The sequence below is a fragment of the Engystomops pustulosus genome, chromosome 6 (assembly GCF_040894005.1).
Source record: "Engystomops pustulosus chromosome 6, aEngPut4.maternal, whole genome shotgun sequence".
NCBI lineage: Eukaryota > Metazoa > Chordata > Amphibia > Anura > Leptodactylidae > Engystomops > Engystomops pustulosus.
Genome location: NC_092416.1, coordinates 161,276,157 through 161,295,551, shown reverse-complemented (window position 1 = coordinate 161,295,551; position 19,395 = coordinate 161,276,157). Strand labels below are relative to the sequence as shown.

At 43.1% G+C, this 19,395-nt stretch overlaps 1 protein-coding gene across 7 annotated transcripts in view; it reads left to right on the top strand.

Annotated features, from left to right (window-relative positions):
• Positions 1-9,810: 9,810 nt before the first annotated feature.
• The window catches only part of PTPRT (protein tyrosine phosphatase receptor type T), a 243,567-nt gene continuing 233,982 nt past the window's right edge, over positions 9,811-19,395 (top strand). For 3 of the 7 annotated variants that reach the window (XM_072112142.1, XM_072112141.1, XM_072112140.1), the window contains exon 1: positions 9,812-10,381. In XM_072112142.1, coding sequence (XP_071968243.1) covers positions 10,309-10,381 — 73 coding nt within the window. In that variant the 5' untranslated portion in view covers positions 9,812-10,308. Of the gene's footprint in view, positions 10,382-19,395 lie in introns of all 7 variants that reach the window. The other 4 variants (XM_072112146.1, XM_072112144.1, XM_072112143.1 and 1 more) reach the window with 2 other exon arrangements.

Sequence of the window (19,395 nt, the reverse complement as noted above, 5' to 3'; positions counted from 1 at the left end):
GTAGGCTACCTATAAACAGGGGGCATAGGCTGAACTTTATATATACTGGGGGCATGAGCTGGGCTACCTATAAACAGGGGGCTTAGGCTGAACTTTATATATACTGGGGGCATGAGCTGGGCTACCTATATACTGGGGTCATGTGCTGGGCTACCTATAAACAGGGGGCATAGGCTGAACTTTATATATACTGGGGGCATGAGCTGGGCTACCTATATACTGGGGTCATGTGCTGGGCTACCTATAAACAGGGGGCATAGGCTGAACTTTATATATATTGGGGGCATGTGCTGGACTACCTACATACTGGGGTCATGTGCTGGGCTACCTATAAACAGGGGGCATAGGCTGAACTTTATATATACTGGGGGCATGAGCTGGGCTTCATACATACTTAGAGAATGTGTACATGCATTGATAAGTCACAGCTGGGAGAAGTAGTCATGTACCTGATAAAGAGGTATTTACGTGTTCTGTTTATTCAGTGCTGTAATATATTTATGTATTTATTACGTTCATTTCCGGTATATATCTATATGTGTGATATTCTCGCTGGACATATTTTTCTATTATCACTATATTCACTGCTCATAGGCTTTATTATAGATGATCGCAGCAGTTGGCCTCTTAGATTTCATTCTTATCAGTTTTAATGTTGGGGTGGAGCCAGATAAGTTTCCCACCTCAGGATCAGCCCCGATTTTGCAGTTTTTTGCTACAATTCGGGTGGGGGTGGGGGGGGGGGATGCTTGTTTGTATAGGGCACCAAAATCCCTTGGTAGGGTAAGAGCCACTGCCAGTGATGTTCCTGAACCAAGGTCATGTCAGGAGGGTTAAACTTTGCTAGGTTGTTCATTACATTATACAAGGGATCAGTTTTACACTACCATGGGCCCTGGGCTGTATGAGTATTATAACCCCTACAAGTCTGGAATCACTTCCTACATGTGGTACTAGAATCATCTTCTTGGGGAATGGAGGATGTGTCCCTTCTGCTGCTTTCACTCTGCTGCTTCAGGACCTCTGGAGGACCTTCAAAGGTCCTGAAATGGCTCTTGTGTACATGTACATGTATTGAGAGCAAGAACAGATGTATGAGGATTTCATGGGTGAAGATCCTTCTCAGTATCAGATTTGGTAGGTTGTTTGGGTAGCCATGGGCCCCCAAGAAAGCTTGGACCAAACCGCCTACATTATCATCCAGTACTGCAAGTAATACCGAGGATTTTTAGTACACATGTTTAGATCACCCTGTCTTCTTTTTCAGTAGAACAAATCAGGTTTTACTTTACAGAGTTTCATCCATTTACAGCAGATTTTTGAGGCATCTTTTTACATTAGATTAACATTAGAGATGAGCGAGTATACTCTTCCGAGCTTGATGCTCGTTCGAGTATTAAGGTACTTGAAACGGCTCGTTGCTCGGACGAGTATTTCCCCTGCTCGAGATCGAACATTTAATTGAAAAAACACAGTGAAGAACAGTGAAGAATAGAATAAAAACAGTGAACACAGGATTATTTAAGTGAAAAACACAGTGAAGAACAGATTACAGATGTTCGGCACATCTGGTTACTTGTCGGGAGATACGTGCGAAACGGTGCAAACAAAATACTATGCGAAGAACAATATATATGTATGAAGAACACATTGAAGAACACGGTGAGCAGCACGGAGACACCGGGGAGCAGCACAGAGACAACGGGGAGCAGCACAGAGACACCGGAGAGCAGCACAGAGACACCGGGGAGCAGCACAGAGACACCGGGGAGCAGCACAGAGACACCGGGGGGCAGCACAGAGACACCGGGGGGCAGCACAGAGACACCGGGGGGCAGCACAGAGACACCGGGGGGCAGCACAGAGACACCGGGGGGCAGCACAGAGACACCGGGGGGCAGCACAGAGACACCGGGGGGCAGCACAGAGACACCAGGGGGCAGCACAGAGACACCGGGGGAGCAGCAGAACGGAGACATCGGGGTAGGGGCAGAACAGAGACACTGGGGCAGCACGGAGACACTGGGGCAGCACGGAGACACTGGGGAAGCACGGAGACACTGGGGAAGCACGGAGACACTGGGGAAGCACGGAGACACTGGGGCAGCACGGAGACATCGGGCAGCACGGAGACATCGGGCAGCACGGAGACATCGGGGCAGGGGCAGCACGGAGACACCGGGGAGCAGCAGCACGGAGACATCGGGGTAACAGCAGCTCGAGTCTCCCTTTGACTTCAATGGGGCTCGTTATTCGAGACGAGCACTCGAGCATCAGGAAAAGTTCGTCTCAAATAATGAGCACTCGAGCATTTTAGTGCTCGCTCATCTCTAATTAACATCATTCAAACTTATATATTTTACAGTAAATACAAGTCAAAACTGTATATTTTATAATTGTAGTTCCAGACATAAAAGACAGATGTTAAAAAGAAGATGGGGATTCTTTACTGTAAGAGCATCATTTGGACTTGATGGACCAAATTCTGTTAAACTTATCCTATTGTTCTGTTAAACTTATCATTTGGACTTAATGGACCTGAATCTTTTCCCAACTGTATCTACTTTGAAGCTATAATTTACATAGCTGGGTACTGATTCTGTACAGAGGTTATGGAGACTTATTTTTCATGCAAAGCTCCAAAGAGGGACAGGACAAGGTTACTAGATGGCTAACTAAAATGTCTGGGCGATCGGGTCAGGGGGGTGTTTCTTGTTGAAGTGACATAACTGTAGTCTCCATACATTGATTTGTCTCTGAGAAACCGTTCCTTCACCTAAATTTAGGGGCTTAGTGGTTAGCATTACAGCTTTGCAGCGCTGGGGTCCTGGGTTCAAGTCCCAGGGTCAACATCTGTAAAGAGTTTGTATGTTCTCTCCATGTTTGCGTGGGTTTCCTCCGGATGCTCTGGTTTCCTCCCACACTCCAAAACATTTAGGGGCTTAATGGTTAGCATTACAGCCTTGCAGCGCTGGGGGCCTGGGTTCAAGTCCCAGGGTCAACATCTGCAAAGAGTTTGTATGTTCTCTCCGTGTTTGTGTGTTTGTGTTAGATTGTGAGCCCCATTGGGGACAAGGACTGTTTTGGAAAAATATGTGTGCACTGTATAAATAAAGGAATTATTACATTTTGTGAAGGGATTTTAACCAACCACCTAGTAGCTCTGCTCTACATGGATGAGGATGAAACACTCCAAAGCAGAGCTGCCTCAGGTCATTGGGTCATTTGCATTGATTTAGGAGGCATCACAATCAAAATTCTGTTACCCACACACACATTTTAGATAAATGACCCCAGGACTTCACCCGAGCCCCCCCACCCCGGGCACGGATCAGCGCCAGCCATCCATTTAGGAAACGATCCAAGCATCATCTCTACATTTCATGCTTAAAGTTAAAATAATGACTCCCACCTCATTCTCTATTCAGTAGTTCATAAAGTGAAGCTATTAATCCTGTATTTAAAAGTTTTTATGTGCTCTAAATACATTACTTTACAAGGTCTGCGCCATTGTTATCACTGCTACTTATCCTTTAAGCCTCATAAATCATTTTGACAAACCTTTCTTCTCCCCGAGCTTGAATGGACATTTGAGTTTTCTCCAATCCGGGCTTCTAACATATCATACGGCTCTGACCGTCCCCGAGATCTTTGAGAAGTAGGAGAAGGCGAAGATGTTTATCTCTGTCATATTCGTGTTATGAGACGTTACTGAACCCCCGGCTGTAATCTTATTAGCGTCGTCTATGGGATTATACAAAACGCTTTGTTAGGGTTTAGCTCTAAACAGGACAGGTTTTTTCACACTTTTGGAAATATTGTTTAATGATAATTAGATCCCCAAGGTGAGAGAGAAATCTGGTCAAGGGAAACCTCTTAAATGAGGTGAATGAGGGCAAATCTGCAGACATTGGGGCTTATTTACTAAGGGTCCATGGCTGCACTTTTGTCTGATTTTCTGACGTTTTCGGGATTTGCATAGCTGTGACAGATATTTAACTGGGGTTGTGTCGCACGTGGTCTTTGGCACAGCGGCACCGGCTTTCATGCGACAGAAATCGGGGGCGGGCCGTCAAATGATCCAACTGAATCGGACTGAGCGCAGGATTTAACTTTCAAATTGTGACGGAAGACAATGCACTTACATGCACCAGGAAGAAGAAGGTGAACTCCGGTGGACCTGAGCGGGGAAGTGACACATGCAGGATATCGGGCACACGATCTTAGTGAATTGCGGCACAGTGCGTTCTGGTCGGACAATGCACTTTCGGGGAACGCGTCAGTATGGTTAAGTTGATGGGGCATATTAAGGTGGGCTGTACAAGATAAAAGAAAATGCCATAAAGTAGGAAAACTGATCAAATAACTGTACTCACCTGTTCAATTCCTGTCCTGTATGCAGCATGTTATAGAGCAGGAGGAGCTGAGCAGATTGTACATAGTGTCCTATTTTTAGGCAGCATGTTATAGAGCAGGAGGAGCTGAGCAGATTGTACATAGTGTCCTATTTTTAGGCAGCATGTTATAGAGCAGGAGGAGCTGAGCAGATTGTACATAGTGTCCTATTTTTAGACAGCATGTTATAGAGCAGGAGGAGCTGAGCAGATTGTACATAGTGTCCTATTTTTAGGCAGCATGTTATAGAGCAGGAGGAGCTGAGCAGATTGTACATAGTGTCCTATTTTTAGACAGCATGTTATAGAGCAGGAGGAGCTGAGCAGATTGTACATAGTGTCCTATTTTTAGGCAGCATGTTATAGAGCAGGAGGAGCTGAGCAGATTGTACATAGTGTCCTATTTTTAGACAGCATGTTATAGAGCAGGAGGAGCTGAGCAGATTGTACATAGTGTCCTATCTGCAGGCAGCCTGTTATAGAGCAGGAGGAGCTGAGCAGATTGTACATAGTGTCCTATTTTTAGACAGCATGTTATAGAGCAGGAGGAGCTGAGCAGATTGTACATAGTGTCCTATTTTAGGCAGCATGTTATAGAGCAGGAGGAGCTGAGCAGATTGCACACAGTGTCCTATTTTTGGGAGCATGTTATAGAGCAGGAGGAGCTGAAGAAAACTGGCCTATAGTATATGACATTAGAGTATATTGGGCCACTGCACTAAAGCCGTTGTCTGAAGTGTTATATTTATGCTCTATCCATCGGACTGTCAGGATTTGGACCAATCTGGAAGTCCATTAGTCAATAATAGACAGGATAGAGATATCGCCTAAGCTCTATTAACTTCTATAGCTCTCCGAAACCCATTCACATATATTTATTGGCACAGCATATCACTGCTAATCATATCCTACACATATAAGCACAGTATATATGTACTACTACTCCTATCCTGTAGATATGGGCACAGAATAGTTCTACTACTCGTATCTTGTTTATACTGTATGGGTACAGTACAGTACTACTACTCCTATCCTGTATATAGAGGCACAGCACAGTACTACTACTCTTCTCCTGCATATACTCTGTGAGCACAACACAATACTACTACTCCTATCCTGTATAACATGTATGAGCACAGCACAATACTACTACTCTTATCTTGTATATATTGTATGGGCTCAGCACAATATTACAACTCCTAACCAGTATATTTAGGTACGGCACAAAACTACTTCTATCCTGTATATATGGACACAGTACAGTACTATTACTACTCTTACCCATTATCTAGGTACAACACACCATTCCTTCTACTATCCAGTATATCAAGGCACAGCACAGTACTACTTCTCCTATCCAGTATATGTAGGTACAGCACAGGACTACTACTACTATCCTGTATATATGGACACAACACAATACTACTACTCCTATCCTGTATATATGGACACAGCACTACTACTCCTATCCTGTATATATGGCACAGCACAGTACTACTCCTCCTATCCTGTATATATTGCACAGCACAGTACTACTCCTCTTATCCTGTATATATGGTACAGCATAGTACTACTACTCCTATCCTGTATATATGGACACAGCACAGTACTACTACTCCTATCCTGTATATATGGGCACAGTACTACTACTCTTATCCTGTATATATGGACACAGCACAGTACTACTACTCCTATCCTGTACATATGGGCACAGCACAGTACTACTGCTCCTATCCTGTATATATGGGCACAGCACAGTAACACTACTCCTATCCTGTATATATGGGCACAGCACAGTAACACTACTCCTATCCTGTATATATGGGCACAGCTCAGTAACACTACTCCTATCCTGTATATATGGGCACAGTACTACTACTCCTATCCTGTATATATGGGCACAGCACAATACTACTACTCCTATCCTGTATATATGGACACAGCACATTACTACTACTCCTATTCTGTATATATGGGCACAGTACTACCACTTCTATCCTGTATTTATGGGCAAAGCACAGTACTACTACTCATATCCTGTATATTTAGGTACAGCACAGTAATTCTACTCCTATCCTGTATATATGGACACAGCACAGTACTACTACTCCTATGCTGTATATATGGACACAGCACAGTACTACTACTCATATCCTGTACATTTAGGTACAGCACAGTAATACTACTCCTATCCTGTATATATGGGCACAGTACTACTACTCTTATCCTGTATATATGGCACAGCACAGTACTACTACTCCTATCCTGTATATATGGACACAGTACTACTACTCCTATCCTGTATATATGAGCACAGCACAGTACTACTACTCCTATCCTGTATATATGGCACAGCACAGTACTACTACTCCTATCCTGTATATATGGCTCAGCACAGTACTACTATTCCTATCCTGTATATATGGCACAGCACAGTACTACTGCTCCTACCCTGTATATATGGACACAGCACAGTACTACTACTCCTATCCTGTATATATGGACACAGCACAGTATTACTACTCCTATCCTGTATATATGGGCACAGTACTACTACTCCTATCCTGTATATATCGGCACAGCACAGTACTACTACTCCTATCCTGTATATATGGGTACAGCACTACTACTCCTATCCTACTATTATCTTGTATGACAGTATTATGTAGGGGTTGTATGTTACTTTGGAGTTGCTTTACGCACAACAAATGACATTATTACCAGAGTTGTATTGTGACAGTATTTTTCTTCATTTATGATCTCTCAGAAGTTTTTTTTTTTTGCTGCACCATATGTTTCCTCAGGGGTCACCACTGATCTTTAACTGGCCTTGGCTTTGTAACATTTACTTTTAATCAATTATTAATTGGTTTATTTTTAATTCTACTTTTAATTGAAGCTAAAGCTGTGGTTGTCATAGGATGCCACTAGCACTGAAATGGTTAAAAACAACTTCAGGGAGAAGTTTGAAGGGTGCAGTACCCTGCTGTACCACTGGGGGCAGACTTACAGAGTTCAGTGCCTGCTGTAAATCAGTGGGGCTCATGTATTATTCTATCACTGGAGGATTGTGATAATCTGGAGAGTTTCTGCTCCATCTCCCTGCAGAGGTCAGGGAGATGGATTTCTAAATTAGAGGTGCCATTTATTCTATTGATGCCTAGAACAACTACATTGCAACCTCAGGCCCTAGTGGTGGCTGGGAGGTACTGCATTTCATTGAAGTGCAAATATAATTATTATTATAATAATTCCTTTATTTATATAGCGCACACAGATAATGCAGCGCTGCACAGAGCTTGTCAAATCGGTCCATGTCCCCAATATATAAAATCTTATTAAAAAATGCTTAATGGTTTTTTTTTACAACCAAGCTATTTCTCCTCATGAGGATCAACTGTCTCTAAAATAACACCTACTGATAGCTACACTATAACATAACTCCCCTTTAAGAAAGAACTGTCTCTGTAGCGCCACCTATAGGCTACTACCCTGTGAGTCAATGTCCACACCATAAAAAAGCCTTGAAAAATTACAGGGGATGGCAAAGTTATGAACCAATGGGGCACCAGTGCTCGGTAATGGGTCATTGATATATGGACATTGCAATGAACAAACTGTATATATTTTTATGTATAATTGAGTTTTCCATTATTAATAAGAGCAGTAGAGGTCAGGCACTTGGATCTACATCAGCTCATCCTGCACACAGACAAGTCCGGCACCATTCTCTGTTTAGTGGCCAACACTAGGAAGTGCAGCTGTATGACTATACTGTTATCTGAAGGGAGAACTGCAGTTTCTGATCCAAGACAACTCACAAGGAATGTTGCTGGACTTCCCATTTTTCCGGATCCATATTCCACTGATAAGCAGTGGTCCCAAATGTTGTGCCTGATCTACTGATCTTATATCTATCAGTTTGCACATGTATTTATTCTGGTGCAGAATATATAAATGTGACCCAATATTTGTACTTATTTGCTATGATATTAATTTGCTTATTATTCTACTTCTCTACTATCTGAGGCCCCTTTCAAACAGTCAGTAATTCATCAGTATTATGTATCAGTGTTTTGGCTTACATATTCTGATACATAACACTGACAGTGTAAAAGTGACCTTCGGTTATATGCACATGAACATTGTCATGACATGAATATGACATACCGACACCTGCATTCATGTGCATGGGGCCATTGAAATGAATATCTCCCAACTATCCCGGATCTGGTGGGACAGTCCTGGATTTCGTGCTCTATTCCGCTGTCCTGGGTGGCTAGAGGTATGCTCCAGGACATCAACTTTGTGTTAGCTCTTTGCATTATCACTGTGATTCTGCTTTGAACTTCAGAGGACTGCAGGCCACACAGGAGGCCACACTGTGAGTGCAAACTGGGGAACACAATACGAGGGGGAGTTGGGGGACACAAAATGATGGGAAGCTGTGGAGGGGAGCAATATGAGGAGGAGCTGGGGTCATCATTCGAGTGGAAGCTGGTGGACACAATATGTGGGATAGCTGGACACAAAATGAAGGCACTATAATGCTTGGTGGATATGAGGGACACAATATGAGGTGGCCATAATATGAGGGGAGCTGGGCACCATATGATGGGGCCACAATGTTAGGGGCGGATGAGGGGGCACAATATGAGGGGGCCACAATGCTAGGGGCAGTTGGGGGGCACAATATAAGAGCGCCACAATGTGAATGGGAGCTTGGGGATAGTTATACATCAATATATACAGCCTCTCCCACCCAAGTTATACATCTATATATACAGCCTCCCTAACCAAAGTTACACATCTATATATACAGCCTCCCACACCCCTAGTTATACATCAAAATATACAGCCTCCCCCACCCAAGTTATACATATACAGTATCCTCCTCCCTCCAGTACTACATCTATATAGAATCAATATATAGTCTTCTTCCCCCGGTAATATATTACATACAGCCTCCTCCCAGTAATACACCTATAGACAACCCCTCAGTAATACACCTATATGCAGCCCTCTATCCACCAGCAATACATCTATATACAGCCTCCCCACCCCCAGTTATACATCAATCTACAGTCATATTTGTGGAAATATGGCTCAAATCGCACACTGATAATACACGGCTGAAAAAAAAAACGACCACGGATCCATTAGATCCGATCACAGATTCTAATGATGTCCCTTGCACCCAAATAATGTGTTAGGGAGCATTATTTAGGTGCATTAGTGCTGCTCCCGCTTCCCCCATTCATATAAATAGTCAGCATTGTGGTGAAACAAATGGTTAACTATCCATAAGGAACTTCCCCACTTTTTTCCAGCCCCTTCACATGACTGCCGCTCTGTGCTCCCCGCGTACAATTCACTTGTTGCTCCCTCCTGCAGCACCTCACCCCTCGCCCCAATCTCTGCCATTGGCCGCTATAAGACATCAGTCTGAACTTCTTCTGCGTTCATTCCTTCCCTGTGACTCCTCTCTTTTCCCGTTTATCTTATTATTCCATAGAACGGCTCCTGTTGCTACATTTAGCTGCCTCCATATGTAATCGTAACATCAAATTTTCATGTTGGATATTTTGGCTGATGGCTTAACCCTTGAGGTAGCGGCACAGCTGACGACTGCTTAGCAGGGAGGGGAGGGATGAGCGGGAGGCAGGCATTAGGGCTCCGGGGAAATCTTTAAACTGTTCTCTCGCTCGCTCTCTCTCAATCCTTCTCCGATCAGTTAAAGCCACTTCAGCATCCGAGCAACAGCAGCAATATTACCTAGTAAACGTCTGCCTATGCCAAGCGGCTACCCTGCCAGCCTGCTGTACCCCTCACCTTTGCCGACATGCCTATAGGATGTTAACCTCGTCATCCTCTTGCCAGTCTGGCACTTGGTGGATACTCTCCGCAGGTTACAATGTTTGGGACTGCTTGTCTACTCACCGTTCTCCTACACTTATTCCGCACGGCGGGGGGAGAGGTATCTGCAGGTAATGTAACTTTGGCACTATTTGGCAGTGGTGGGCACTATGGGGGTTAGAGGAACAGCAATGGATGAGTTAGTCCTAGTAGTTGCTGCTCAGATTTGTTTTGTGTTTTATGATAGAAAGTGACACTTTTGGACAATGCAGAGTTACAGTCTGTGGTCCATTGATGACTGCAGGGTTTTGGATATCCTATAAATGCACCTGATGTAAAGTTATCCCCTAAAAGCGGATTTTATGTGATGAACGGGATAGTATACCTATATCATCTCCATGGATGTCCTGACTTTAGGATTAGACAGTACTGGGGACTGTCTGTATATAATATTCCGGGATGTCTGCAGGTGATCAGGACAGGACCAGACAGTGCTGTTTACCTGTATATTGTTCAGTGATGTCCTGTCTTCTGTGATCAGGACAATATCAGACTGTTGGTGTCTATATAATGTCCAGTGACTTCATGACTATAGGATATCTGTATAGGATTAGTGCAGGTGTCTATATAATGTCCAGTGATCTCTGGACTATAGGATATCTGTATAGGATCAGTGCTGGTGTCTATATTATGTCCAGTGACCTCTTGTCTATAGGATAACTGTATAGGATCAGTGCTGGTGTCTATATAATGTCCAGTGACCGCTTGTCTATAGGATATCTGTATAGGATCAGTTCCAGTGACCCCTTGTCTATCGGATATCTGTGTAGGATCAGTGCTGGTGTCTATATAATGTCCAGTGACCTCTTGTCTATAGGATATCTGTATAGGATCAGTGCTGGTGTCTATATAATGTCCAGTGACCGCTTGTCTATAGGATATCTATAAAGGATCAGTGCTGGTGTCTATATAACGTCCAGTGATGTTGTCTAATCAGGACAGGATCTGACAGTGCTGGTGTATATATATGTATATATGATCAGGACATCAGACATTGCTGTATACCTACTGTATATAATGTACAGTGATGTCCTGTCTGCAGGTGACCAGGACGGGGTCAGACAGTGCTGGATATCTATATAATGTCCAGCCATCTCCTGACACTAGACACTTACTAAGAAGCAGAATCCAAATCTTCCATTGCCAATGTTATTTTTTGGGAGGTTGATGTTCTATTCCCTAATTCTATGATCGCTGCCTGTTCTATATTATTGCACCATTTGTTAGCATGTATAGGATTGTAGCCTGGCATGGCTTTTATACCCTGGCATCTGTGACTGTATCCTCGTAGGGATCCAACAAAGGTTTCTGTCTGTAAACAGTTGGAGGATGTGTCTACTGTGGCATTTCAGAGGTTGCCTAGGACTTGGATGACAGAAACCATTCCTGGACTGCAGCAAGGTGTTTAAGTCGTGTGGAAGTTAAAGAGACACTACCTGTTATTCCAGCTAATGGATAAAGAGCTTTAAAGGGTTACACTATAATGTTTTGGATGATAACCACCCTCCATGACTAGGGGGCACCCATCAAACCTCCAGAAATATTGTCATTCTTGTATAATCTGCTTATGGGTTACTATACTTTTCTATGCTTTTGTTATGCTGTGGATAAGTAGATGAGGATGTATGTTAGTAGTAGAAGTAAGGAGAGCAATATGAAGAGTAGGATGGAGCCGAGGTCTAGGATGACCCACAGCTGATGAGGGATAAGGGATGAAGTCGCCCCCCTCCACGTCCCGGATTGCTGACCAATTTAGCTTCAAAGCTTGTTAACACTCAGCTGATGCTGTGAGCTGTGTTGTGATCACAGCTGGTGCTGGGTGTGCGTGTGTCTGTGTGCGTGGAAGTGCATCTGTGTGTCTGGCACCGCTATTTTGGGGAGTGGGAGTGTGAGACACACTTGTGCTGGCTTTGCATACCCTGCAATCCATAGGAGTGTGACACGTGTGTGACCGTGTGTAACTGAAGCTGGAAGAATGGCTGGCAACTCGAAGGAATGTGCGGAAAGGCTTTTATACGCTTATTATGGGCTTACCGGATGCCCACGGAGACGAGGCAGCTCCTTCTACTCACTACTGCTCATTTTAACTTACGTTACCAATTCTCGTTAATGTTTTATGCAACTGTGTTTATTTATGATATCGACTTTTCGGCTAAAGTTAAGACAATAATGGGTCATCCCTCGCCGATGCGACCACAACATGATCTATTATAAATGTATTATTGTTATTATTAAATCTTTATTTGCTAAATACACAATAGAATCGATACAAAAAGCAAAACAAAACATCTAAACATAATGATAAACACTTACCCCATAACCCGACCCTTCTAAAACCTACGATTGGAAGAAAACTGAATTACCCCCCCCCCCCCAATTTACATCTGTACATTTCCTGAATATTATATTGTAAGTGTAATTGTTATATTTGTGTAATTCCTATAAATTTTTAATCACTTAGAGGGGATGTCTGCTAGATTTAACCCTATTATAATAAGCTGGGATACCCCTGCATTACCTAGCATTGCTTGATGGGACCCCTTACCCAGTATTGCTTCAGGGGACCCCTTACCTAGTATTGCTTCAGGGGACCCCTTACCTAGTACAGCTTTAGGCGACCCCTTACCTAGTATTGCTTTAGTGGACCCCTTTCCTAGTATTGCTTCTGGGGACCCCTTACCTAGTATTGCTTCTGGGGACCCCTTACCTAGTATTGCTTCTGGGGACCTCTTACCTAGTATTGCATTAGTGGACCCCTTTCCTAGTATTGCTTTAAGGGACCCCTTACCTAGTATTGCATTAGTGGACCCCTTTCCTAGTATTGCTTTAGGGGACCCCTTACCTAGTATTGCATTAGGGGACCCCTTTCCTAGTATTGCTTTAGGGGACCCCTTACCTAGTATTGCATTAGGGGACCCCTTTCCTAGTATTGCTTCGGGGGACCCCTTACCTAGTATTGCTTCTGGGGACCCCTTACCTAGTATTGCTTCTGGGGACCTCTTACCTAGTATTGCATTAGTGGACCCCTTTCCTAGTATTGCTTTAAGGGACCCCTTACCTAGTATTGCATTAGTGGACCCCTTTCCTAGTATTGCTTTAAGGGACCCCTTACCTAGTATTGCATTAGTGGACCCCTTTCCTAGTATTGCTTTAGGGGACCCCTTACCTAGTATTGCATTAGGGGACCCCTTTCCTAGTATTGCTTCGGGGGACCCCTTACCTAGTATTGCATTAGGGGACCCCTTACCCAGTATTGTTTTAGGAGACCTCTTACCTAGTATTGCTTTAGGGGACCCCTTACCCAGTATTGCATCAGGGACCCCTTACCTAGTATTGCTTTAGGGGATCCCTTACCCAGTATTGCATCAGGGACCTAGTATTTCCTAGTATTGCATCAGGGGACCCCTTACCTAGTTCGAAACACGTAGGTCTCATCCTCTTATGTGTACTACTATATTTTAGAGAATTTCTAATATACCGGATTGCTGGACATTACACCTTTAACCCCTTTTAATTACTCTTGCAAGTTATTAATGGAAATATAGACAGCCCCTTTAAGGGTTCCGAAGTCCGATCCTAAGTTACAGTAGTGTTTACTAAATTATGAAATATTTAGCACATCCAATAATATAAAATATTAACATCTGCAGGTACTGGACAGAAAATGTATCTTATGAAAAATTATCCCGAGTATCCAAAGCAGCCGCAGCAGCCATAAGGCGGAATAATAATTCCAAGATTCCTACAAGTCAGGGCTCGGTACCATGTCTACCAGATCTGGATCTTGTCTTATTTTCCATTTTAAGACCCAAAACTAAGGGTTGGATGTGAGGATGTGATAATGGGTCCTAAGGGTCTGTCAATCACAGGATATTAAAGAAGCATTACTGCGTCTCCCCCCCCCCCCCCCATCAATATAGATTGATGGGAATTTTTACTTCCTGCAAGAAAGTCTACAATTTCCCCGACCTAAAGCCGAAATGCAATTGTTTCCAATTGTAGCTGTCCTCCCTCAGTCTGAGGAAATGTCACTTTCCAACGTGTGGCAAACAAGGTTAATTTATGGCTTTATTACTGCCAATTAGCGGAAATTGTTGCATAGGATCCAGAGTAATTGAGTAATTTCTGCAATAAATATCACCAAATGTCTGTTAAATGCGTTTTGCTGAAAGGCTGCGACTCCGGAATTAGAAAAGTAGGGACAACAGTGTAATCCATGTGTTATGTCGTATACTATATCACTAGCTCTGCGCTTTTCCTTCTATAGAGTAAGGATATGTTATCGTCAAAGAAGATGATCTGCCTTCATGTCTCATCATAGATCATCGCATCTGTCGGAAATTAGAGGAAATCTACCACCAGGATGAAGGATTGTAAACCAAGTACACTGATATACTGATGTGTGCCTCCTCTGGCAGGATTCACTATGCTCTAAGCTTCTTATGCCCTTGTCTTTACAAAGAAAGGCTTTAAAAATTATGCAAATGAGCCTGAGGGGCTTTGGGCTCAATTAACATCTATGGAGCTGGCAGCCCCTAAGGCTCATTTGAATAATTTTTAAAGCCTTTATTTGTTAAACAAAGGGAATAAGAAGCTAAAAGAAAAACAGATCCTGCCAGAGGGGACACACACCAGGATATCAGTGTGCTTGGTTTACAATCCTTCATCCTGGTGGTAGATTTCTTTTAAGTAGATATCATTGTGTGCACATTGCATTGGCAACTTTCAGGTGGGCTATACGACTATCAAAAACAGACCCACTTAATAACTCATCCAACAATTTGCCCAACTATTCATCCTACCAAACCCATGATGAAGCTACATGGGCTGGTGCCCATACACCATTTGGCGGCACAAAGAATGGGACTAACCCAATCTACTCTCAGATAGGAGGTTCACGTGGGCAGATATACCAAAAAGGCAACTAAAAGATGCCCCTGATGGTTTATACTGTACGCCTATGGCTGCCAATACAATTTATATTTATGGGGGAGGAGGGAGCAATAGACTCCCAGCTCTGTCATTCCACGCAAATGTGTTCTTTTTACTGGTCCCTTAGATATAACTCTGCTTTGGGCACCTGAAATGCTGAATCTTACATAATAGATTGGATATCCTGTATATACTTGACTTGTATGTGCAAGGGAATCATTACCCATGTAAAATCGGATACAGTGTTAGATCCTGGCTTTACGTAACCAATATCCTGTGTTGGTCATTTAGGAATCTCCATTAACTTGTATAGGTTAAAACTTTTTACAGAATCACTGCCACTTTATCTATTGGCTGTGTCTAGTATTGAAGTTGAGCCGCAATACCCGACATAGCCTCTGGACATGAGTGGCGCTGTTTCTTGAAGGAACGGTCTTCTTTTTTTAAGCTCTTACAAAACTCTTTTAAGGGGTCTGTTGCCCAACGAAACTGGAATAAAAATTTGGGAGAATTTATTGTAACGAGATATTGACATGTCCAGTTTTGGACCCACCAGATAAAATTATTCATAGGTCCTACTACCTTTCAAATCAGGTTGCCTTCCGCTGTATTCCTGTGACCCAGTATTTGGTTACAGCCTCTGCCAGTGGTCCGGTGGGCCAGTACAATACTGGGTGTGTCCTTACACCCACTGACGCTGCGAGAGAGTATAAATCTGTGTGGAGACACTTTTATTTGTCAATTTATTCCTACTTTTCTAGGAGGATAAAACAAAAACATCACAAAGTAGAGATGTAAGAAAATATGATTTAGCACTATGATAATATGGGAAATATAAGTATTTACGAAAAAAATTACATGTCTGGTGAGGTGACCCGTCCCCTTTAAGTAGAATTTAAAGGAAATCTACCATCAAAATGAAACATGATAAACCAGGTACACTTACTCATAGATCCAGGTACCATGACTGTGGTAATCATCTTATATTTGTTATTCATGGCCTCCTTCCTTCTAAAATCTACTTTTATAATTATGCAAATGAGCCTGAAGGGCTCTTGGGGCTTTAACAGCCCTTCTGTGCTGTAGTAGGTTGTTACACTGTGAAGGAGCTTTTCGCCCCTTCAACTGTGTGAGATTTCATCAGGAAGAGGGAGGGGGGAAGTGCTGAGAGAGCAGAGGGAGGGGGAGACAGTGTAATAGCCTGTGAATGCACAGCTCATGTAATGCCCAGAGTCCTTTAGATTAATTTGCATAATTTTAAAAGTTGATTTTAGAAGGGAGGAGGCCATGGATAACAAATATAAGAAGATTACCACAGTCACGGTGCCTGGATCTATAAGTAATGTCCCTGGTTTATCATGTTGGATTTTGATAGTACATTCCCTTTAAGTGCACATATCTATAAATATATCACTTTAATTCTGACATCAAAGAAATTAGGGTTCGTTTTTCACATCTGAGACTTGGTAAATGTACAGCTTATACTAGGATGTTCTTCAAAGCCTCCTATTAAATAGTTAACCCGAGTCTCTCGAAAACCCACCGGTTTCAAGTCCTCCTGACTGGCGTAATGTAAATATTCTCTGACAGACCCTGCAATATTTGATCAATTTCTACAAACACTTTGATATGGAGGAGAGCGCGAGCCAGAGACAGAGGGATGTGGAGGGTCTGTGATCAGTGGGATGGAGAAGCCAAACACAGCCTGCAGGGCTCAGGCTAACCCCTTCTATGCCAGGGGATGCTGCACCCACCGCCCTGGCACAGCACAATCCGTATTAAATATATATATGTATTTGTTGTCTGCTGCCTGAAGATGCATGAAATGAAGGAAGGTTATTAAATTCTGAAGGAAATGGCTCGGTAGTAAAAATGCGATGATAATGTGCGGAATATTACACCCCACGCTATGGGATATGAACTACTTCTTATGAGAAAACATAATGAGTTATTCATTCCTCATGTCTAATGTATTCTATGGAGGCTTCTCGCTGGAAATGGGATGAGTGACAGCGGATACTGAGACTACGACTATTGCGCATAAGTATGGATGTAGCAGAGCCGGCGAGGGCGGAGGATTGTGATGTCTAATATTGTGTTACACACTCAGCTCTGCTACATCTGGGTATCACGGCACAAGTGGTGGTCTTTAGGCGTTGTAGGTTTAGGCGATGTTCACACGCTGCGTTTAGAAGCCCAATTCACGAGCAGCGGAGAGAAGTTTAGAGCCCTTTCACATTGACGTTTTTTAACTGCTCCATTGGAATTTTTTTGAAACACATCCGTTGTTTTTCACTGATGCGGATCACGGATGGCAATAGAAGTCTATGGGTCAAAATAATAATTGATGACAGGTCCGTTTTTTTATCTGATGAGGCTGGGGAACCATATGTTATGTTTTCTAACCAATGTTCAGGTTTTTTTGCGGACACAGAAACATAAAGTAAGCAAAACGGAGACAAAACTTAGACAAAACGCGTCGGATGCGCAATGGACAAAAAGAAGACAGACCAATGTGAAATCGCCCACTCTTGCGAATGGGAAACGTGAGCTGCTTACCTTGAGGCTGCGTTCACATGTGGCATTTACAACGTGTTTTGAAACGCAATAAAATAGCTGAAAAGAGGAGATTTTGCCTAATTAGATTGCTGTTCACATTAGCGTTTTCAAAATGCAACGTTAACAAAAGTCTAATATCGTGTTAACCTTTGCACTTTTGTTAGCACTTTGTTAACGTATCGCGTTAACATTGCGTTTTCTGAATGCAAATGTTACCACAGCGCAACTAGGGAAATATCCTCTCATCAGCCATCAGATTGCGTTTCAAGACGCAATATATAAACGCCATGTGTGAACCCAGCCTGAGTCTTAGGACTAAGGGCTCATTCACATATCCGATTTCATTCTCTGAATACCATTCTGAGAAAATGGAAGCCAAATGAATCCGTTTTTTTTTTACGGAGATCCCTATGTGAATAAGCCCTAAAAGATGATGATTAATATCACACACCACTTATAATGATTACTATAAATTACTACGTAAGTGGATTTTAAGTGTTCATCCCATTCCAAGTATTTCGGGTTAGCATGGGCATAGCTATATTACAATCATTATTAACATAAGAGCGGCAGCGCCAGGCGTGCCCGACATATCTATATCAAGCCGCAATCAATAAAGTCTTTTCCTGCCAAGGTGTAATGCTGGCACCTGCTCTAGAGAAGAGTGAACTCACCTGCGCTACCAGCACGGGCCATCAGGGGGCAGTCTCATCACACAGCCTTTCCACGACGGATGGGTTTCTTTTTGAGCCCGTTCTTTTTAAGTTGATAAAATCTTTCAATTAAGGATCTCGTATAACTCGCCCCTCTCCCGCTTTGTAAATCTAACAAACGTTTAGTGCGTCACATGGAGGTGCAGCCTGTGACCGCTGTCTGTGGACGGAGAGGATGAACGCGTTTCCGAAGGAATAATCGCCTAGAAGCGGCCACCTGGAATCCTGGCAGCGAACTGCAGAGACTAAGACCAGGGCGACCAGGAGAGTTTTTGTAGCGCAACTGATTGATTTTTAACTATTGAGTGACCACCGCATTTAAGTGTGATTCATCGAGTTGTGAACTTCTGCAGTCATGTAATAGTTAAAAGGATTCTCTAAGACATTTTATCGTATTGATCACGTATCTATAGATTGTCAGGAGTCTGCCAATGACCTGTTATGAAGTGGTCACAGCCAGTCACGACTATTTATCATTTGGCCGTATTGCAGCTCAGCCTTAAAGGGATTATCCGGAGGTTGAAAAACATGGCTGCAGTCTTCCAAAAACAGCGCCACATCTGGTTACTTTTGTCTATGGTTTGCACTGATGTAGGAAATCATAATAATAATAATTCTTTATTTATGTAGTGCACATAGATTACGCAGCGCTGCACAAAGCATGTCAAATTGGTGCCTGTCCCCATGGGGCGCACAATCTAAACAACCTACCAGTATGTTTTGGAGTGTGGGAGGAAACCGGAGGACCTGGAGGAAACCCACGCAAACACAGAGAGAACATACAAACTCTTTGCATATGTTGACCTGGGTGGAATTTGAACCCAGGACCCCAGTGCTGCAAGGCAGAAGTGCTACTCACTCAGCCACCCTGTCCCAAAATA